Source organism: Enhydra lutris, unplaced genomic scaffold (assembly GCF_002288905.1).
Source record: "Enhydra lutris kenyoni isolate GAN:26980312 unplaced genomic scaffold, ASM228890v2 scaffoldscaffold93, whole genome shotgun sequence".
Taxonomy (NCBI): Eukaryota; Metazoa; Chordata; class Mammalia; order Carnivora; family Mustelidae; genus Enhydra; species Enhydra lutris.
The window spans coordinates 3,592,382-3,615,052 of record NW_019154177.1 but is presented as its reverse complement, the minus strand read 5'-3'; the positions used below and the strand labels follow the sequence as shown (position 1 = coordinate 3,615,052).

The 22,671-nt window shown below is 46.7% G+C and overlaps 1 protein-coding gene across 5 annotated transcripts in view; it reads right to left on the bottom strand.

The window, feature by feature from the left end:
* Positions 1-1,715: 1,715 nt before the first annotated feature.
* Positions 1,716-22,671, bottom strand: part of LOC111138620 (capping protein regulator and myosin 1 linker 1) — a 300,609-nt gene continuing 279,653 nt past the window's right edge. Inside the window, exons 34-38 of one of the 5 annotated variants that reach the window (XM_022490645.1) lie at positions 16,296-16,377; positions 15,001-15,213; positions 11,759-11,899; positions 9,296-9,442; positions 1,716-2,687 (exon numbers count right to left, since the gene is read on the bottom strand). In XM_022490645.1, coding sequence (XP_022346353.1) covers positions 2,551-2,687; positions 9,296-9,442; positions 11,759-11,899; positions 15,001-15,213; positions 16,296-16,377 — 720 coding nt within the window. In that variant the 3' untranslated portion in view covers positions 1,716-2,550. Of the gene's footprint in view, positions 2,688-3,916; positions 4,644-9,295; positions 9,443-11,758; positions 11,900-15,000; positions 15,214-16,295; positions 16,378-22,671 lie in introns of those variants that run through there. The other 4 variants (XM_022490646.1, XM_022490647.1, XM_022490648.1 and 1 more) reach the window with 4 other exon arrangements.

Below are 22,671 nucleotides of genomic sequence, written 5' to 3'. Positions count from 1 at the left end.
GACACAGGGTCCGGAGGACGGTGGGGATTCCGGTTCTCTGGGAAGCAGAGGCCAAGGTGGGATGAGCCTGCAGAGATTGATTTATGGGGGAAAGGTCCGTGAAGGATAAACGTGGGGGGGGAGCAGCAGGCGAGGGGCCCCTCACACCCGATGCTGGTTACTCACCTGCAGAAGGCAAGGGGAAAGGAGACTTGGGTGGAGAGAGCTTGGGCGCCACCCAGAGATAGTCCTGGTCAGGCCAGTGGAAGGTCCTACAGCGAAGTTTGCCCAGTAGAAGCCAGGGAGGAGTGGCCTTGGCATGAGCTCTGTGGGGGCCAGACAGGTGAAGCAGGTGGAGGCAGTCACCCCTGCCCCCTGCCCACTCCCCCGCAGCACTTTCCCTTGAACAGGCATCTCGACAGGGAGCTCCTGACCATTGTTGTGAAGGGAAATGAAGGATTCTCGCTTGGCTGCTTGTCTCCTGGTGCACAGACTGGACCACTATGTACTCCAGATCTTCTACTATTGCTTAAAAATAGGCAATGGCTCCTCTTTGCATACAGTCAGGTTCCAACTCCTTAATAAGGCACCAAGGCCAGTCACTACCTGGCCTTCTCCCTGTTCTCTCAGCAACAGTTCCTGTGCCGAAACCCAGGGATTTCAGGTGTGGTCTTCAGCACACACTGTTCCAGGGAAGCGTGACCTCGTTTGCTCTGCGACAAGCACACCCCGTCTGGTCTCACCTAGTCCTAGCATGTATTTACAGGGGACACTCCTGTGAATCCAAGTTCCTGCACTTAGGGACGGTATGACTCTAAGGCCCTGCACACACGTCCTCTCCTCTGCGGTCTCCTGAGCATCACAGACACGAACTCCCCCTTCCCACTGCAGTCCGCGGACAACCGATGTCAGCTCGATCACCCGGTATATGGCTGTTAGCTCACCGAGGGCCATCTTTGCCCTCATGTTTCTCCTACTTCGGCAGCCATTAGAGACATTAGAGCTGTCCTCTCCCATGGGCACTGATGCCAGCAGAGCTGCAATGGAGGAAAACTACCTTACACCGGTCTTCACAGAATCTCATGCAGTGGCAGGAAACCATTTGGTCCACATTTCCTGGCCCTCGGTCTATGCCAGCTGTGTGTGCGGGTGGGGTTGGGGGACAGTCATGTCCCACAAGCCCCAACTGGTAGGATTCTTCTTGCCAACAGTCAACCACACGGCCTGTAAATTCAAAACATTCATCGCTCACCCTTGCCCCCCTTACAAGACCCTTGATTTGAGGTAACAGGAAGTGGATCAAACTCATAAACTTTTGATTAATTTCATTTTTTTTTTCCCAAAGGTGAAAGCACGCAATGCACTAGCAAGCTATATTTATTATGAGTCTAACAGGTTTGGTTATCTGGGGTCTGTGCTCATTCTGGATTTTAGAAATAAGAACAAAGTCCATTACCACAAGCCAATCCTAACTTTAAAAAGTAACCAGAGGGGGCGCCTGGGTGGTGCCATTGGTTGAGTGTCTGACTTTTGGTTTCAGCTCAGGTTATGATCTCAGGGTCGTGAGATCGAGCCCCGCGTCAGGCTCCACGCTCAGCAGGGAGTCTCTCCCTCTCCCTCCGCCCCTCCTGTTCTCTAAAATAAACCTTTAAAGAAAAAAAAAGTAACCAAAGGAGGTCAAAATTCCACTTGTAAAATCTTTTTATTGATATAAATATACATATGAATAAAATACCTCAGCCTGTAATGTAAGTGAATATTTGTGAAATGTCTTAAAAAGAGTAGTATTCTGATTTTTTACAGGGGTCAAAGTATTCTTTCTTCAAGTCATACATTAAAAGCTAATATGCAGACAGAAATTAAAGGCCTTTGAAAATCACAAATATTCATAAAACTTCATTCCAATCAACTATGTACATTAACCCGGGCACACGGTAGTGTCAGCTGTGGGCCTCTTTCACTCTGTTCCTCACTGTGCTTACTGACGGTCCTGCAAAGGTCACCGACCAAATTTAAATGTACAATTCCACATCAGGAAGGAAGAAGTTCCCCATGGGAGAATGTAAAAACCATAGCCGAGATCTAATATATATAATTTATACAAATTATTTATTAGTGTGCTCTGTTAATATACTCACAATGTGCAATTGCATACATCAAGAATAAATCTATCGAGTCAAGTGCAGATGTGACACGGGTACCCACGGCAGTGCCCCACGGTCAGCCGATGGTGTTACTTGCATGAGTTATGTGTCCAGTTCCTCTGTTTACCTCCCCAAACTCATCCTGCAGGGCAAACTGTAGCTGCCTCAGAGAAAATTCAAGTAGGATGCATGGAGAGTTGCTGGCATTCACTGAAGGCAGATGAAGAAATGCTTCAAATTCAAATGCCAAGGTGGGGAGACGACCCCTCAATGGGTCCATTTCTGTTTTCAAAAAATAAGTAAAGAAAGAAGGAGAAAGAAAAGAAAAAAGCACCAAGAGAAGAGCGTCGGAAGTAGGAAGAGGTGCTGCCCTTGATTCCCCTCTGACGGCTAACTGAGCACCCTGTGCCGTTGGCATTGGGGACCTTTACACAAAGATAAACTCTTTTTCCGCTTCTTCACCAGAGTCGCTGGACTTGCCGCCTTGGCGGCCATCTTTACTGGACGACCATTGCTTCTGTTCTTGATACTCCTGGGGCTGCTGGCCCCAGCTTCTCCTTAAAACTGAAACAGAAAGGGAAGGGGGTCATTATAATTGAGGAACAAGGTACAGTCAATGGCCTGACCAGTAATAGGGTGAGATGCAGGGGCTCCAAGAGGCTGGAGGGCTCGGGGGTTGGGGGGAGTGGACGCAGAAACAATTTACCAACTACGTGTAGAGTCTCGAGACGAAAATTAAGAAAAAAAACAACAGAAAGAGAAACAGAAGAAAACATAAAAAGCCCAGTCTATGAGAGGGTAAACCTCTCATAGCTGTGGCTGCGAATCTGGGGGTAAGGATTGGGGAAGAGAAGGGGCCCCTCCGACCCCTCACGCTGCTTGTGTGGCCGAGAGAATAAGACAGAGCCTGGTGGAGGTGTGGCCAGACAGATGTCCCTTGTGATGCCTTCTGCCACCATCTAGAGTTGGCTGCCTCTGCTCTGGGGCCAGGACTTGAGGAAGGGCCCAGCAACTGTGGTGAGAACTTTCTGAGCCTTGGCAAACCTCGGTCTTACTCTCTAGGAAGCGAACCGTTTAAAGTCTTGTGGAAAGGAATGAATACCACTGATGGTGCAATCAATTCTTTTGGAACTAGCCTCTGGAAAACAGAAGTGCCAGGACTGTCGCCTGCTCTGATCACATATAAACATGAAGGATCCCCTGCGACTTGACAAGGCAACGGTGGTAGACCAGTTGCCTGAACGGAGCCTTCGGTACAAGTCACGTCAGACACGCTCCGCTCTATGATCGCTGGTCCTCACAGCTACCCTGGAAGGCAGGTTTTGTAAACGTGGAATCCGGGTTGAAACTGGACCTCTCTCTTGGGTCTCTCTTGGGTCGCTTGGATGGCTCACTCGGTTGAGCATCTGACTCTTGGTTTTGGCTCAGGTCATGACCTCAGGGTCCTGAGATCAAGCCCCTCATCAGGCTCTGTGTTCAGCGGAGTCTGCTGGAAATTCTCTCTCGCTCTGCCCCTCCCCCTGCTCGCATGTCCTCTCTCTCTCTAAAACAAATAAAATCTTAAAAAAATAAACCGAATCTCTCCTTCAAAGACCCTGTTCTTTACAACTACAGCAGCTTCACTGGTACCACACACCTAGTGTACAGATCCCACTTAAGCTAAAAATACCAAGCTATAGGCAGGTTAAGCAACTGACTGAGCCACCCAGGGGTCCCCCAAATGAGTAATTTTTAAAAATTTGACCTCTTTATACCTAACACCTCAGATGGAAAAGTGATAAAAAAATATCACAACTGATTTTATTTTTTAGCTTGAATTGTGTAAAAAAAATAAATCTCCTTTGATAGTTGTCAACAAATCAGTTTTGGGGAAAAAGGTAAAATAGGTTTCTATACATAGCTTGTCCTTTATCACAAAATCAATATGATAGTAATACATAAAGAGTCCTCTAAATTCTCAACTTTTGCGTGTGCGATATGCACAGGAGGAAGTGGAGCGGGTCTACAGTATCTTCACTGTGAGGACACTTAGCAATAATCTGACCCCAAAATAGAGCATTACTAGGGAAATCTTGCTAGAAAATTCTAGTGATTCCCTCTTAAAACCAAAGTGACTTTTTCCGGTCTGTCAGGTGACTCAAAAATAAATTTCCAACACTACAGGTTCAAAAGAAGAAATAAACATGGTGATACACTGCTTTTTGTCTTCAGAGGAAACATACTGGCTCGAATTCTTAGATTCAAAAGGTTTTCATCCCTCCCAGTAGTTTAGCTTCCTCAAAATCCCGGGCCTAATTCATGTTCTGTGACATCAGAGTACTCTTTAAAAATGGAGAAATTCATGCCATCAACAATGTTTATGCCACAGGTAAAAACAGAGCACCACGGACCAAGGTTGCTGGGGCATAGCCAACTGAAATTCAGGGAGATCTCACATAGGAATCTTCCTGCAGAAAGCAGACTGTCCTTCGATGTCCTTCAATCCACATCCAAGTGACAATGATTCTGAGTCCTCCAGGGCTAGGGTCAGGGCGGGGGGTGGGGTACAGAAAGATACAGCAAACATTGGTTAACAGGCTGGGTTTTAGGTTGGTGATGTGGACTTAGTACCAGTCATGAAGGCACGAATTTTAATTTGTCCAACATAGTCCCTGAGACAAATAACAGTCTTTCTAGGGGCCCGACAAAACAGTTCACTAAGGCAGTGACACTGTTTAAAAATTCATTCTAGGGGCGCCTGGGTGGCTCAGTGTTAAACATCTGCCTTCAGCTCAGGTCATGATCCAGGGTCCTCGGATCGAGGCCTGCATCAGGCTCCCTGCTCAGAGGGGAGTCTGCTTCTCCCTTTTGCTCCCCCCCCTGCCCCCCAGCTCTCTCTCTCAAATAAATAAAAAGTCTTTAAAAAGTCCACTCCAAAAATATTCACTCTCACTGAATAAACTCTAACACTTGTGAATGTGATCATGAAACTAGCTGGCATTTCCTTGGCATTGTAGGGAGGCCCGTGAGCAGACAAGAGACCGAAGGATGTGAGATCAGGGAACGAGAATAAGACAGGTAGCCAATCCGCTTACTCTCCCAGACTCCTGCCTTCTCATCAGCCCAGATCATGGGTGCCAACAGCTTCGTAGGCAGAATGTTCTTTGTCAAGTTTGTTTTCCAGTCCTCTGGCACCAACTGTTTTGGTTACATATAATTAGGATGCTGACTGCAATGATATTGAGGTAGGTCTGGTCAAAGCTCCCGCTAATGAACAGTCCAAATAAGATTATGTCTGCTTGAGGGGCTGCCTGGGTGGCTCAGTGGGTTAAGCCTCTGCCTTCAGCTCGGGTCATGATCTCAGGGTCCTGGGATCGAGTCCCACATCGGGCTCTCTGCTAGGCAGGGAGCCTGTTTCCTCCTCTCTCTATCTACTTGTGATCTCTCTCTGTCAAATAAAATCTTTAAAAAAAAGAAAAAGATTTTGTCTGCTTGAAACTTAAAACTCTGGAAATCATTTAAAAATATTTATAAAATCCAGGCTTTTTTTCCCCTTTTTTAAAACTAATTCAGATGAACCTTCTGCTAGGCAGCCTGATGTAATGCCTGACTTTACGCATGATAAAAAAGAAAAATCAGATTGTTTCATTCCACTTCTTCAATGCAAGTAGCCATGCAACCAACACGTTAGGGCATCTCCATACATGTCATCTATTCACGAGTTTACTGCCATCCCACGTACCATTAAAATGATAAAAAAATACTTGTGTAACTGAACAGGTAATTTATTCAACACAAATGCTTCGTGTATACTCACCTCCCATCTACAGTGCCAATGACTGGTGCAGAGAGGCTCAAACATGAAATCTGTCATTCTTGAAGGTGTTTTGACTTTGCATACACACACACACACACACACACACACACACACATGCACGCTCAAATACATGTATACACATACACACGTGCTAATTTTAAAGCTTCCAAAATGTGCATATAAATTCAGAATTTGAGATACATTTGAAAACTGGAGCTTTTCTCCATTTTAAGCTCCACGAGCATTCATATTTCCCAGGAGGAAAACATGATGACCTTAAAAATAATATTCAGTAGCCGGCCCTGATTTTTTTAATACTTTCTGGTAAGAGCCAAAATTGCAGACCAACTGTTAATTTTTTTTTTTTTTTTTTTTTTTTTTTAAAAAATTTTTATGGGTAGTAGAATCCAGATCTGGGGGAAAAAAAAAAAAGGTAAAACAGAGCACCAGCTTACAGACCATAAGCCAAAGCCGGGTACTGGTTGGCTCTGGGTTGGATTATGGAAGAAGCAGGTGACGGATAAAAGGAATGTCAGAAGAAGACCGCCTGGGCAAACAGGATACATCGTGATACATACAAAGCCAAAACCACCTATTTTCTTCAAGAAAATAGGACACACTCTAATGACAACATCACAGCTTATCATTAAACGCAAGACAGGAAAGGGGATGAAATTCAAAAGTGAGAGTTCCAGTAAAAGAAAAGGAAGCATTTTATACCTGTCAAGTCAAAACGAAAATAGCCACATAATTAAAACAGTAATCATGGCAAAACTATGCAGCATGCTTTGAGAACAACAGCCTCTGTTTGTTACACGGTTACTTGATTTAGGAAAAGAAAAAAGCTGTTTTAGCTTCAACAAAGTTGCTCGTGAAGGATTTAGAGGAAGGCACACAGCGCGTATAACAGCATCGCTCTGCCAAATGCCATTTGTTAACCAGGAACTAACTATTCAGAAAGCAGACTGCTTTGCGGTTCTCAAGGATGAAGACAGGAGTTGGCACTAACAAAACAAAATTCAAATCTCTGACATAAAATGACTTTAATTGAAGCTCCCGTAAAAATTACATTTTGGGGGGTTCCCGTCCGTATTTCAAGAAACCGAGGCAGCAAAGCAAATACAAGATGGTCCTGTTGAATTCCATGAAACTTGGATGCAGCCCACGATGGTGAGGACTGTAGGCTGAAGAGGTCATGGAAAAATCTGCAAACGGCACAGAATTCCTTGCCTTCCTATGATTTGGTTTATGCCCGTCGTCAGTCTCTTTTCACTATCTCAGGGCCCTCCCGCAGGGTCAGCGTGGTCCTGGGGGCGGTCTCGGTGTGTGTGCTGTGTGAAGTGTTTTCAGTGGCTTCTCAAAAGCAGGGACAATGTGTCACCTCAAGGTGCCTTCTTCCTGAGAGAAGTCAACTGATACAATAGTTCAAATGCAAATTTCCAAACTCTAGAAACATCTGTGCAACCTCATCAGAAGAGGCCACACAGAGACAGAGCTCCTGTTTCAATAGACTCTAAGAAGAACGCTGCCTCTCTTCAGAAAACAAATGTCTTAGGCATTCATTGATGTAATTTTTCTACTGCTTGAACAGATTTTCTGGAAAATATCAGAGGCAATCTCTTACAGAGAGAAGAGTTATTGTAAGCACGTATCTATTGTAAGTTATCGTAAGGATGTGTCTACAAGCAAACACACAGGAAATCCGTGTGTGCGCACGTGCGCGAGTGTGTGTTCCAATAAAACTCTGTACAAAAACAATGGGTCATAGCGTTTGTTTGTTTGATTGATTATAGGGTCAACCACAGTAGTGTCTGGGGCATCACTGGTATTTATTTATTTTAAATTTTTAATTGAAGTATGGTTGACCTAGTAGTTTCAGGAAATCCTCTAAAAGTTTCTCTAGGTAGGGCACGTGCTACCTGCTGGCCCATGCAGAACGTTCGTATGTGACTTACGCTGTGGATGGCGTCCTTCACTCCATCTGGTCCACCCCAGCATCTAGCTGGTGTGTGCCAGATCACCAGGCAAGTCAGAGCTCATGGCTCATCCAACCGCACTGGCCAAGAAAGCTGGCTCCAAAGGTTGTTGCCCGTGGGGCACCAGTAGGTGCTTTTTTGTCATTGTTTCGGTTTTTAAGCCTCTGTCAAGGGAAGTTCTCAAAGACAGTGATCCCCACTTGAGCCACCGTAGGGAACTCAGTGAGTTGTTAAGCTGGAGGGTGGGTCACGAGAGTCAGACTATCAGTTAAGGAATTGCTAGAGCTCGAGAATGGCTTCTCCTTTTGCAATAAAGAAGAGTTGGCCCCATAATAAGATCACTCCCACTGACTTGCTGTCCAGGGCGCTAAGAAGGCTGTGAGGGGCCGTGCCGTGCCCTTCATCACTGGGACTCTAAGCACACTCACATGTTAACTGCCCCATAGAGTTTTACAGGAAGACAAGTGCCCTGTTTCAAGGGAAAAAGTATTTCCAAGGAATCTCACTTATCAGGATATTTCATATATATTTTTTTCTTTTATGATACAAAGACGCCCTTTCAGATTTTTCCAGGTAAGTTTATAAAGAGTGATCAGCCGGGAAGATCATCTGTACTGAGTCACAGAAAAGACGTTTCCTCTCCGGATCAGCTACGTTTGCTCTAACATCGCCCCCGCTGGAGATTAAAGCTGACTGGAAATCCGTCTCCTTTTTTGTCTCCTGGGACTCTGTGGCTGCACTGAACATGGCAGAGTTTACCATTTACCACAGTGTCCAACAGAAGACAGGTGCCAACGAGTTGTAAAGTTGAATAAACTGTTCTCAGAGGTTGAAAAGTTAATTGGTACTTTTTCTGTCTCCCTAAGGGGTCCTCAAATGTCCCAGGAGAGGTCGTGGGCATGGTGTGAGGTCTGCATTTAGTGCTGGCTTTTTATGGCTCCTTTCCCAAAAGAGTATAAGGTAAAGTGTTACGGCCAATACTCGAGAAAGGCAGAAACTGTGTTACTCTCAGAATCTCTGATCTGATCCCGATTACAATCTAACAGAAGAGTAGAGAGATCGAGAAAACAGGAGGTATGACCCCAAATATAAAAATAAACCTACATGGTCATAAAATTTTGAAAGGACAAGTCACCCTACTCCAAAGTAACTTGATCCTCCTCCTGATGGTTTCTAATTTTAGACTTTCAAGTTCATTTTTTTTTTTTTTTTTTTTTTTACTCCAAAGGGAAGGACCATCCTGTTGCCATTTAGGAAAAAGAAAAAACACGAAAAAAGCAGTTGTCCGAATTAATCCCTGGACTGGTCCTGGGAGAGAAGTTACTCAATTAAAGTTCGGTTTTGTTAGTGCCAGTCCGTAAGCTTTGGGTCAGCGAGGGATGATAACTGAAGGCTCTAACCATTTGTTGGCTGTGACTTCCTGTGCCCAATTGCATTCACTTCCTCTTCTGCAATGGTGGAGTACAGTTTTGAAGATCTTTTCCCTCCACTGGAAGGCTTGTCACTGCCATGATCTGAATGTCTTTTGTAATAATCTCCTCTTTGCACTACTGAGGAAAAGGGATTCGTTTTACCCTTTATATTAGCAAATACATCACTGTGTTGACAATAATGTTAACGACTGTTAGGATGAAAAATTAAATATCAGAGAACCCACCCCACTTAGGATTTAAGGAACCTACAGTGTTGGGCCTGCCCAGATACACCGTCACCTACAGAATTCAACAGCCAACATTATGGAAATGTGGTGCAAAAATGAGGTGAGCTCTGAGTCTGCCCCCACCCAGGGGTGCTAACAAAAGGCCCCCCGTGTTACCACTTCTGATTCCAGGATGGATTAACGAAAATCACATTCACTATGGAACAAACCAGAAGAATCATAGCAATTTACCTGTTTCAGAAATTAGTTGGGCACGCTAGTCCGAAGGGAGGCACAGAACAAGGAAATGAAGTAACCAGCATGAATAATGCACAAGAAAACAGGAATGAGAACATCAGGAGTATTTTCTAAAGAAAAAGACAGGGCTCGCGAGCAGCTATCATTCCTGGGCTGGCAGAGCTGGGGAGCTGATAAATAAACAGGTCAGACTCTTACCACCTTGGGCAGACTTTACATACTCCTCTCAGATGCACGCACATTTTCAGTCCAATTTCAATACCAAGTGACAACCACAGTGATCTCTGTGGTTAACTTATTGTGGATCCCCGGGGAAAACTCTCCAGGCCCTACCTAGAAAGATGGGAGCGTGCATCACCCTCGGTGTTCGCTCTCGAGGGAGAATGAGGAAGGGTGTCAAACGTCTACCCCAGAGCTTGGAAATGTCTGAGGGGCAAAGACGTTCCTCAGGGACCCAGAGCAGCCAAGGGCTCGCGCTGGTATTCACCCACTTGAACCAGAGGGGTGCCGTGATACCCATTGTCAGCCCAGAGGCTGGTGGCTTCCTCGCAGCCTTGTTTTCATTGTCTGGGCATCCAGCACACGTAGCTTTTCATAAAAGTGAGGCAATTTTCAGAACTTCCTTACAGGTAACGAGCGAAGTCGGCAGTCACAGAAAGAAGGGAAGACGAGGACAGGCGTGGGGGAGGGGTTACCAGGGACGCTTGCTGCTGGCTCATAGGTCCGACTGGCCACCAGCCAAGGTTCTGCCCTCTACACCAAGACTTCTGGGGCTACGGCTATCACAGCAAACTCTGTGTTTGTCCTTTCCATGTAAACAGACTCTAGGCACCGGCTACCTCTCTCGGCTTTCAGTGCTCTGCTTGACCTGAGTGTTCTATTAGCTTTGGTCAAAACCCTACCTTCTTTTATTTATAGCCCACAGGTGAGTGAAGCTTATACCCACCAAATGAATCTGCAGAATGGAGAGGAGAAAGCAGGCAATGTTTTTCTTTTTTTTCTTAATTATTATTATTCTCCCAAGCCACAAAGATAGTACTCAGAAATACTTTCTATTAACTTCAACACAAGAATACCATTAATAAAAGAAAAGAGGCCAGGGCGGGAAGATGTCAGAGCCTGAAGGGTCAAGGAATTCTACAGCATCAGGCCTCTAAAAGAAAACAAAGCAGCTTCAAACCATAACAGGAGCCATCTGGTCATGGGTGATGACTCGTGTGGCTCTGGAATGTCCTTATAGGTGGGGGCTTCAAGACAGCAATTATATTACTCTGTATGAAGGACAGAACCCAACTGTCCATAGCGTTTTTAACAGAATGAGGGAAGTTGGCGGGGAGGGGGGACGGAGAGGAATGGTGGGTTGCTGAACACGTCTCGCCTCCACTGATCAGAGAGAGGGCACCCAAGTCCCAGCATTATCTTGCTCTGCTCCAACCCCAGCAAATCAGGAGCAGCCAACTGGGGACAATGATTTCCCAAGAGTGTCCTTGCAGGTGCCACGCTTGTGAGAATAAGGAATGCATGACCTCATGATTGAGCAAGCAGGAGGAGCTGCCAGGTCTCTCGGGCCTGCGGGGGCTGCCTGTGATCATTCACAACCGGGGGGAGCTCTGGGAAATAATGGGACCTAGAGGCCTATAAGTCGCCGAGATGAGGCACGACGTATTTAAGGCACTCCCTACCTGCTGGGAGCCCGCGCAGGAGCACCTAATGATTACAAAGAAGTTAAACCTTGGGTTGGGGTGTCCGGTATATTTTCACTCATTGTGTATGGTCCTTCATTAAGATCCAGCGTCATCAAAAATGTCGATTCAAGTTTCTGAATGAGAAAACTGCTCTGGTTCCAAAAGTTTAGTTCAAGGGATGCTGACTTAAACTCTAAGGTATTAGTTGAGTCCAAGATTAATTCCTTTCTCTTGAAAGGACTCTCCTTGGAGAAAGCGGACGTACAGGAAACATTTCTTACCTTCCTGGGAAAATGTCCTGGGACTAGGCTGGGGGCTACTCTGGCCATCTCTCTCCTTGTCTGATGGAACTTTCTTCAAGACAGGCGGAAGAAGAGCGATTTTAGAGGAGCCAGGGCTGGATGGAGAGTCTGGGATGTCCTCTGGAGAGACACAAACGCATGAATCAAACTGTTCCACAGACCAGATTCCGAAAACATAAGCCAGGCTAATCTTTAAATACGAACGGTCAATAATTTTTTACAAGCGTTGTAGAATTCTTTTGGCCAAAACCCAAGTTTTGTGTTCTTGCAGGTAATATCTACAAACAGTAGGGGGAAAAGTAATTAAAACTTAGGAAAGGTTAAAATCTCTAAAAATCGCAGATGTTAATTTATCTTGTAGACGCAGAATTTCAATGAGCTGGTATTTGAAAATTACACTCTAAGTGAACTCCATGTTCCTTTTGCCTCAGACACAGAGGCTGCTGGGTATTCCTCAAACATGTGACATTGATAACCGTCCTTCCTCTACCTGCTGCTGAGTCCAGTGAAGCGGTCACGAAATACACACGAACATACGCACGTAGGAACGTGGGTGTGCGTACCTATATCGACCGAGACCACTAAGAATAACTTGGCATCACGGACTTTTAGAACTAGAAAGACTTCGGTGATCCCTGTACAAATGAAGAGATTAACAGATGACCTGCTGAAAGAAAACGACAACGTTGCTAGGATGTGCAGTCTAGTCTCTTCATTCTAAAGGCTGTGCTCTCTCACTCTAACTGAAAGGATGTCCTGAATTGCTCTCCTTCCTCTGCTCTGTGGCTGGCAAGGCTATCTGAACTTGGCATGTGTGCGTGCGTGCACAAAGACGACAATTTTCAGTCAGGCCCTGTTCAGCTTTCTACTTCTGATTCAACTCTCCTACGTGCTCCCCTGGATGAAGAGGATATGAAAGAGCTCTCCCTGCTTGAACAATCTCTCAGGGTTGCGGAGAGGAAATGAGTGGACCGGGAAGTGCCTGCTGACTTCTCAAGCGCTAGCAAAGCAAACGTTAAGTCTCGATACAGTAAGTGCTAAGGAACAAATGAACACATTTAACAAATAAATTGAAAAGAGAAGCTCCTTGAGACAGAATACTGGGAATCCAGCTAATCTGACATTCAGAATTCCCAACTGAGGAGCCAAAGTACTGTATGAGCTAGGTCCATTTTGTAAGAGCTGTTCCCTTACCGCAGACTAGAGCTACACCTTGTCGATGAAAATACTGGCCTGATTTTGAGTAGTCATTTAAAACAATTCTTCCAATTATTATTATTATTATTTTGTTTCATTCTCCGCACTCTTTATATCATAATGATACTCTGTGTGCACCAAGAAATGTTCCGTGTTTCCCTTTATAACAAACTTCGGTCTGTAAAATGGTTTGAGCAGACTTAGGACGCTCGAAGTGATCGGCTCCAAGGGTCAGAGGCCTGACGTGACCCCAGGGTCCCTCTGCGGCTGTGCTTTGGAGACCGGGCACTGGGTTTCTTGAGGGATGAATGTGCTGTGGAGACCGGCAAGCATTAACCAGCTGGCCGCTTGGTGAACGAAAGACACATTTGAGGGAAAATGGGAAAGACCCATAGTGGAATGAATCTGGGTGCGTGTGACGCTGCCTTTTTTCTCATTGCACCCAGTCCTCTGCGTGTGGATGAATGACTGTGGTGAGCTGCGTGTCTTTCTTTCCAGCACCCATGCCTATGGGGAGGAGGCTGGTGGGAGTGGTCACCCTGGGGGTGTCCTAATGTCTGGCTGCTGCTCACCAGCTGTGGGACTTGTCCAACTGAGGGTCCTCACGGTCCACACATGTGGTGGGGACATACGGAGTTTACCCACATAAAACACTTAGAACAGCGCTTGACACAGTGTTTGGTTAATATCAGTTGTTACGGCAGTGGTGAGGATACTATGACCCTCTGTACCTTTACCCTTACTTGCCTAATTACGACGAGGGAAGACAATGAAGAGGTTCTATGAGGTTCATTACATTATCCATTCTACTTTTGTACATGTTTAAAAATTCTCATAGTAGGCCATTGGGGGAAGAAAAAGAGAAAAAAAAAAGAGAAAAAAAAATAGAAAAAAAAAAGAGAAAAAAAGAAAAAAGGGGGAAAAAAGAAGAGCCTGAGAGGGAAGAGCAGCTGTAGGAGAGAAAAAAAGGCAGAGTCTAATCCACTTCTAAGTTTCTTCTACTAGTCGATATTTTTTTTTTTTTAGATTTTATTTATTTATTTGACAGACAGAGATCACAAATAGGCAGAGAGGCAGGCAGAGAGAGAGGAGGAAGCAGGCTCCCTGCAGAGCAGAGAACCCGATGTGGGGCTCGATCCCAGGACCCTGGGATCATGACCTGAGCCGAAGGCAGAGGCCTTAACCCACTGAGCCACCCAGGTGCCCCTACCAGTCGATTTTCTAAACAAGAGTCAGCAAACTTCTTCTGGAAAGGGCCAAACAGTAAATACCTCAGGCCTGCAGGCCAAACGGCCTCGGTCACAACTCCGCTCTGCCGTGTGAGCGCCGAGCGGCGGGAGACAATCTGGAGACAGATGGCCTGGCCACATGCCTGCCAGCATTTCATTTACAGAAACAGGCCCATGGATGGCCAAGCCCTGTTCTAAACCTGAAATATTTCACATACTATGGGGCAAAAAGAGGAGAACTTACGCTCTCCCTATTTATGGCCTGCATCCTTACCGCGCGGCCTCCTGAAGGGTGTGTGGACCCTTGAGGCCGTTCTCAGGAAGCTCAGTGCGGCCCTGCAATGGGCCAGTGCAACACAGGGCTGTCCTCTCGTGTGGCTCTCTAACCTGTGGCCGGAAGGCAGGGGCAGTCTCTGAGTCCTGGGTGTTGAATAAAGAAACTTGTCAAGGGCGCCTGGAGGGCTCAGTGGGTTAAGTGTCTGCCTTCAGCTCAGGTCATGATCCCAGGGTCCTGGGAACGAGCCCCACATCAGGCTCCTTGCTCAGCAGAGAGCCTGCTTGTGCTCTCTGTCAAATAAATAAACAAAATCTTAAAAAAAAAAGAAAAAAAAAAAGAAAGAAAAATTCTTCAGTCTTTGTCCCTGTCGAAACTGCTGGCAGGTTTCTCTGAGCCCTCCTGTAGACCCCTGTGCCCATGATCACCGGCAGCCCCCGAACTGTGGGTGGAGTCGCGATCCAGGGAGCCCCGGAAGCCGCCTTACCCGGGGATCACCCCCTGCCCAGCAGAACCCTTACCCGGCCGCGAGGCGGTTCTCGGCTTCTGCGGGATGGTGGGCCGCGCCGCCAGGCTGGGTTTGGGGGACTGCAGCGGGGGCTTCGGGCTGGTCGGAGTGCTGGAAGAGCTCCGCGACCTGGGGCCCGCGTCCGCTTTGGGCTCCGCTTTGGCGTTCTTCTCGGGTGTTCCCACACCGAAGCGGCTCTCCGCGACACCTGGGTGCAGCTTAGGCACTGCGATGAGAATGGGGACAAAGAGCACACTTGAAACTCAGAGGAGAAAGAAACGGGTCATTCACAGCTAGGAGAGGTCTGGTACAAACTGCCGTAATCTTTTCCTGTCCTTTCTCATCACAGGTACTCCCGAACGGAAGCACGTCGTTCCAGCACGCTTGTAGACTCCAACACGCTGGCGGAAGACTACACTTCTTTGTGGAAAAGCAATGAACTTGGTGGTGCTCTTCCGATCGCTCCTGACTACTCCACAGATGGCAAGCGTCAAGTTCAAGCATGTCCGTGTCCATGCCAATGGACGGAGAGCACGCAGGGCTGAAGGCATTGGAAGCACTCAGCTCTTTCTCAGATGTGGCACGAGGTGCAGATACAGGAAAAACCAACCACAGGTGCCTTGGTTCTGGATAATCATCAGCAGGTAGGGGTCTGGCTATGGGTCCCCAGCAAGGAAAGCTACACTGATGTCCAGAACCTCCCACTTAGAACCTCCCAATCATGCAAACGGCTTCCGGGATGTCATCCTCATCCCACCCCTGCTGGTTGAACATGAGCTACCTTCCAACTCTTACATAAAGATACCCAAGCTTAACACAGGACTTTGAAGCAGCAAAGTGAAGTTTCTGAAATGCCATTTGTAAATTACTCTTCAGTTCCCTTCAAACATGTCCTAATTCTTTTACTACACCTGAAAAGTCAGAGGGCCAAAGGGTAGTGGACATTCATGCTGAAAGAACATTCTTTCATCTCAAACAAATGGGCTACCTTCCACCTCCTGAGTGTGGCTGATTAGACACATTGGACATGGCCCCGTCTTCCCCCTACTGCTCAGATGCCCACAGTTTGGGAGTTTTCCTCAAAGACATTTCTTCCTTCTGGGAAATTGGAGAAGGTGCCCTGTGCCGGTACACAGCTAGCAGGGCGGGAGACATGGCCCAGGTAGAGGGACGTGGCATCCAGGGGAAAGCTGACAATCCACAACACAGGGCCCCGTTCTCCTCTCATTCTAATCTTTCTTCTGTCAATCATGTGTGACTCCTGGAACCAGAGAGGAAGTGTTTTTCCTTAGAGGGTAATGGTCTTACCTGCCCCACCTCCATCCAGACGTTCTGTGCTGCCCAAGGCCAGGCTGGAGGAATCCTGAGAGATGGCCTCATTCCCAAGCTTCTGAAAAATTCAAGCACACAGTCCCGGGAAAGCACATGTTTATTTAAGATGTAAGAAAAAGAACATAAGCAGATCATAAATGACAACAAGTAATGGCCCCTTTACTACTCTCACACTGACTGTGTCCCACCTCTCTGTCTCCCTGAGCCACCTTCTGGAACAAAACTTGAATGAGCAGGTTGTGTTCTGTGTTCACAGTTGGGGCTCTGGGGTCCGAAGAGTGGTCAGTTCCTCAGAATGTTCCCCTGGGATGACAGGTGCGTGGACTCATGGGAAGCTAGGAGGCTTGGGGACATTTCCTATTTCCTGTGGGGTTTTTCTGTGGGAATACCTCTACAGGCTCCACAGCCCCTGATGCTCCAGGCAGCGGGGGCACGGACACTCTGCAAGTTGACGGGACCATCTCCCCAAGTTGAGATCCCCAAATCAAATTTTAAAAGTAGAGGAAACCTTTTCAACTTAAATGTATAAGATAGGTAAAAAGGGGCCTATAACCAGCAGGGCCTTCCCCACCACTGACGCAGAACCACAGGACACAAATCTATTGTTTAATCTATTGGCCATAGATGAACAGAATTAATTTTAAAAACCCCAAAATGGGCACCAGGGTGGCTCAGTGGGTTAAGTGACTGCCTTGGGCTCAGGTCATGATTTCAGGGTCCTGGGATCGAGTCCCACATCATGATCCCTGCTCAGCAGGGAGTCTGCTTCTCCCTCTGCCCCTCCTGCTCAGGCTCTCTCCCGCAAAAATAAAAGACTTTCGAAAAGAGAAAGAAAAAGAAAAGACCCCAGAGCTCCAGGTGAAGGGGTCTGTGATAGCAAAAGGGGGTAGGGTTAGAGGCCGTTGTCTAGGGAAAGGAACAGGAACTAGTGAAGCTAGGCCTCCACCTCTTCCTTGCGTTGCAGAGAGCCCACCTAAGAGGGGGACATCTAGATCCAAAAAGTTACCTGAAATGAAACATCTGCGGTTGGCTTAATAAGGCCCAAGTTCCCTGGTGACAATGACGATCTGCATCTGCCTCCCATTCAAAACCACAACACAGTGGGCAGGTAGACCGGGAGGCTGATGACCTTCTGCCTGTCGCTTCCCGCTGGGGGCACACTTCGGACAAACCTGAGAAGCACCGAGCGCCTGCCGCTTCCCAGCTTCCCACTATTTGTGATGCTCTACGAGGGGTTATCTGAAACTCAGATGAGAGCTGCCTCATCTACCACATGTACTGGCCGGCTACGGCCAGACCCTGGCCCAGACTGCCACCCCCCGCCTCCGGCCCAAGGTAGCAGGTGTCCGGAGCTCCCTCAGCACAACCACGTCAGCTCCTCTGCGGAAGGCGGTTGAGCAGGTCTCCGAGGAGGAATGTGCACACAGGTTCCACGGCTAGAATGTGCACATTGTTTGGCATCATGGAGGAAACGGGATCCTGAGGAAAGGAAGCCCCGTTCCAGGGTCCCAGGTGAGCCCTCGGATCCCACCGGGCAGAGAGGCACGAAGTCCCTGCCTGGACCAGCACCGGGCGCGGGAGCCCTGGAACAGAGCCCCGCCCAGAGGCGGGGCCTAAGCAGCGCCCCGCCCAGCGTCTCCTGGCCTCCAGAAGGCAGGGCCTCGCGCTCCTGTGCTCAGACACAGGTAAGAAGGTGTGCTGCTTAAGCACGGCCAGGACCAGGCTGCGACTAGCAAGCCGCCAGGGCACGAATCCAAGGGGACACCGGCTTTCGGGCGTGTGAGCGCTGGGCTGGGCTCCGAAAGCCAGTGCCTCCTCACACTTTGCACCCGGGTGCCCCGCTTGCCTCCATTTAATATATGATCCGAGGAGTTGTGTTTTCTTTTTCCTTCCCAGCTTTCTGAGGTAGTTAATAGGTATCAAAAATGACCGGGTGGAATAAGGATAAAATACTGTGACATCCATTGTCTTTGAGTGCCAGCAGCTGAGGAGGTGGCCCCCAAGAAAAGATGGGGGCTCTCTGCATTCAGTACTTGTTACTCGCCTTTGTTAATAAAAGAGAAGTGCCATGTGTTCACATTCACGGCTCTTTTCCTTTGAATACATGTATTAAATGTGAAGAGTGTAAAGAAAATTATTCAAGAGTGAAGACACCATAAATTTTAGCAACAGTATACTGACCAATGGGGCCTATGCTGCTTTTATGAAGAATACAGTCATTTTAGGGGAAAATATTTTTATACTAATTTTTTTAAGTTTGATTGTTTTTAAGAGAGCGAGTTCATGAGGCAGGGGAGGGACAGCAGGGGCAGAGAGAGAATCTCAAGCAGGCTCCCTGCGCAGTGCAGAGCCCAATGGGATCAATCCCATGACCCTGAGGTCACGTGAGCCAAAATCAAGACTCAGATGCTTAACTGACTGAGCCACCCAGCTGTCCCTTATACTAATTTTTGAAAATCCTTCCTATTATTTTATTATTCTGATAGAATACTCCTGACCAGTTTGAATTTCCAATTCAGGCATTGTTCCCACAGCCATTTCCTCACTTCATGTCCCTGTGGCACATTTTGGTAATTTACAGTATTTCAAACTCTTTCATTATTGTTCTATTTGTTAGGGTGATCTGCGATGTTACTGTTGTAATTGTTCTGGGTGCCGTGAACTGTGCCCAAATAAGGCAGTGAACTTCGTCGATAAATGTCATTCATGTTCAACTGCTTCACCAACCGGCTGTTCCCCGTCTCTCTCCCTCTGCTCACATCTCCTCACGCCTCCCTATTTCTAAGACACAACAATACTGAAACGGGGCCAAGTAATAACCCTACAATGGCCTCTAAGTGTTCAAGTGAAGCAAGAGTTACACATCTCCCTTTAAACCAAAACCTAGAAATGACTAAGCTTCATGAGGAAGGCATGTCGAAAGCCCAGATAGGCTCAAGGCCAGGTCTCTTGTGCCAAGGAGTTACCCAAGTTGGGAATGCAAAGGAAAAGTTCTCGAAGGAAATGAGACGTGTTATTCCAGTGAACACATGAATGGTTAAGAAAGCAAAACAGAGGGGTGCCTGGGTGGCTCAGTGGGTTAAAGCCTCTGCCTTCGGCTCAGGTCATGATCTCAGGGTCCTGGGATCAAGCCCTGCATCGGGCTCTCTGCTCAGCGGGGAGCCTGCTTCCTCCTCTCTGCCTGCCTCTCTGCCTACTTGTGATCTCTGTCTGTCAAATAAATAAATAAAAAATCTTAAAAAAAAAAAAGAAAGCAAAACAGACTTATGGCTCACGTGGAGACAGTTTGAGCCGTCTGGACAGAAGATCATACCAGCCACAACTACCCTTAAGTCAAAGCCTCATCCAGAGCAAGGCCCTGACTCTCCAGCTCCATGAAGGCCTGAGGGAGGTGAAGACGCTGCAAAAAAAAGTTTGAAACTAGCGGGGGGCGGGGGTGTCATGACGTTGAAGAAGTTCCAGAATAGAAACATGCGAGGTGAGGCAGCAGGTGCTGACGGAGAAGCTGTAGCAATTTCTCCAGAAGATCGAGCTGACAGAGTTAATGAAGGTGGCTACACTAGGAAACAGACCGTGTAGACAGACAGCCTTCCTTAGGAAGAAGATGCCATCTAGGACTTTCACAGCTAGAGCGGAGAAGTCAGCGCCTGCCTTCAAAGCTTCAAAGGACAGGCCGACCTTCTTAGGGCCTAATGCAGCTGCTGATTTTAAGTTGGAGTCAATGCTCAGTCCTCATTCCAAAACTCCCAGGGCCCTTAGGAACGGTGCTAACGCGACTTTGCCTGTGCTCTCGAAATGAATGACCGACAAAGCTTGGAGGACAGCACATCCGTTCATACATGGCCCACTGTTGAGACCTGCTGCTCAGAATAAAAGATTCCTTTCAAAACATTACTGCTCATTGACAATGCACCTGGTCACCCGAGAGCGCACTGTGGTTGGCTGTTTTCATGCCTGCTGACACAGTATCCATTCCGCAGTCCACGGATCAAGGAGTCTTTTCAACTTTCGAGTCTTACTATGTACAAAATTCATTCTGTAAGGCTAATGCTGCCATAGACAGTGCTTCCCCTGATGGGTCTGGGAAAGTCAACTGAAAATCTTCTAGAAAGGATTTGACATTCTAAATGCTATTCAGAACATTTGTGATTTATGGAAAAGGTCAAAAAACCAACATGAATAGACTTTGGAAGATGGGGACTCCCACCCTCATGGAGGACATGGAAGGGTTCACGACTCCAGGGGAGGAAGTCCCTGTGGGTGTGGTGGAAACACCAAGAGAGCTGGAAGGGGAGCCTGAAGAGGGGACAGCATGGCTGCCGTCTCGGGATCAGACCTGAACGAATGAGGACGTGCTTCTGACACATGAGCAAAGCAGGTGGTTTCTTGAGATGGGATCTACTTCTGGGGAAGACGGGGTGAAGGTTATTGGAACGACAACAGAGGATTTACATTATAACATAAACCTAGTTGAGAAGGCACCAGCTGGGTCTGAGAGGGTTCACTCCAATGCGAAAGCAGCTCTATTGTGGGTCAAACGCTGTGCAACAGCATTGCACGCTACAGAGAAATTATCGGTGAGGGGAGAGTTAATCAATGTGGCCAACTTCACTGTTGTCTTATTTTAAGACATTGCCACAGCCAGCCCCACCTTGGAGCAACAGCCACCCTCACAGGTCAGCAGCTATCGACATGGAGGCAGGACCCCCCACCAGCAAGCGCAGATAATATTTTTTATTGATAAAATAGTTAAAAATTATAAGGTAGGTACGTTGGCTTTTTTAGACACAATGACAGTCACACACTTAACAGACTACAGTGTAGTGTAAACATGATTTTCTATGTACTGGGAAACCCCTAAATCCATTTGACTTGCTTTACTGCAATATTTCCCTTATTGTGTTGGTCTGGAACTGAACTCGTGACATCTCAGGTCAACCAGATGGGGTCCCCATCTCTGGGGAACAACGTGATGTTGTTCTAAATAGACACAAGATGGCGCTAGGAGCTCATTACTATAAGCCTTCAACACCTAAGACCTAAATCACAGGAATTTTGTCACTCTGAGTCAATTTATGTATCCAATCCAACACGCATGGAAAAAACCCTCCAGCATGTCCCATCTTTCTACCAAAAAGCAGCTGTTCATCCGTGAAAACAGTGACAAAATAAACAGCTCATTAGTGAAAACAGCAGTTCATTGTTGTAAGAAATTCTATAAAATGGATTGAAATTTAAACATTTCCTTGGGCGTCTGACTCACCAGTGATGTGGTCACAGTGCTTATTCAGAATTCTGACCGGTGAATTAGCAGAATACAGTTAAATGGTCCTGCCCTCTATACCCTCCTCAGCCTTCCATAAGGGTCAATGAGTAAGTTAGGAGAGATCTGTCATGAGAAAATTGCTGGGTAACTACTGTGCTGGTAGGAGAACTACGGCAAACAGTTGTAAAGTCATGTGGGATGCAGGAGTTAATGAAAAAATAATCAGCTGTTAAGCCATATAAAAACCCTCCACACCCTGGTATACAATACAGTTTACTAGTAGCTTTCTAAAAATCAATGGTTCATTGGGGTGAACCATTTCATTCTCATACTTCAAATAAGACAGATGGGCAATTTTCCTTTCTTTGGGAAACCCAGTTACGTAGACGAAAAAGAGCTCATATTCACATGCAAAACACCAAACCCGCGTTAACATGGGTATGTTGATCTTAACGATCACAATAAAGCTGTAATCTTTCAAGTAGCTACAAGAGAAAGGAGAGATAATGGAAGAAAAAACACCACAATGTCTACTTTAAAAGATGTGTGAAGGATAAATGATATATTAAGTCAGCTTTTGGGAGGATTTGGCAATTTTGAAATGATCAAGCTTTTCTTCAAGCAATCCACAATATATCTCAATGATCAAGTATTTAATTCTAACAGAACACCTTTACTTTTTTTCCCTTTTGACTTTAAAATCTGAAACAGAGCAAGGAATTTTTAGGTTTGGAAAAAGGGAACTCTGAAAAAACTGAAAAGGAGATCTATTTCTATATAATTAGAATCTGCTTTCAGTAATTTTTTTTTTTTTTTAGGTTTTTAAAAATTTTTAGGTAATCTCTACACCTGACGTGGGGCTTGAACTCACAACCATGAGATTAAGAGTTGCATGTTCTACTGACGGAGCCAGCCAGGCGCCCCCACAGTTTCGGTATCTTTATTAGCCTCTGTCCGTTGTTTCCGGTCACGCTCAGGTCTCATCTTGGATTCAACAGACTGGTGCTCTCCCCAGCTGTGTGCATTTCCCGGCATTGGGGGTCCCAGGCTCCTGACTCACACAGGAAGCACCTCCGCAGGTGGGGA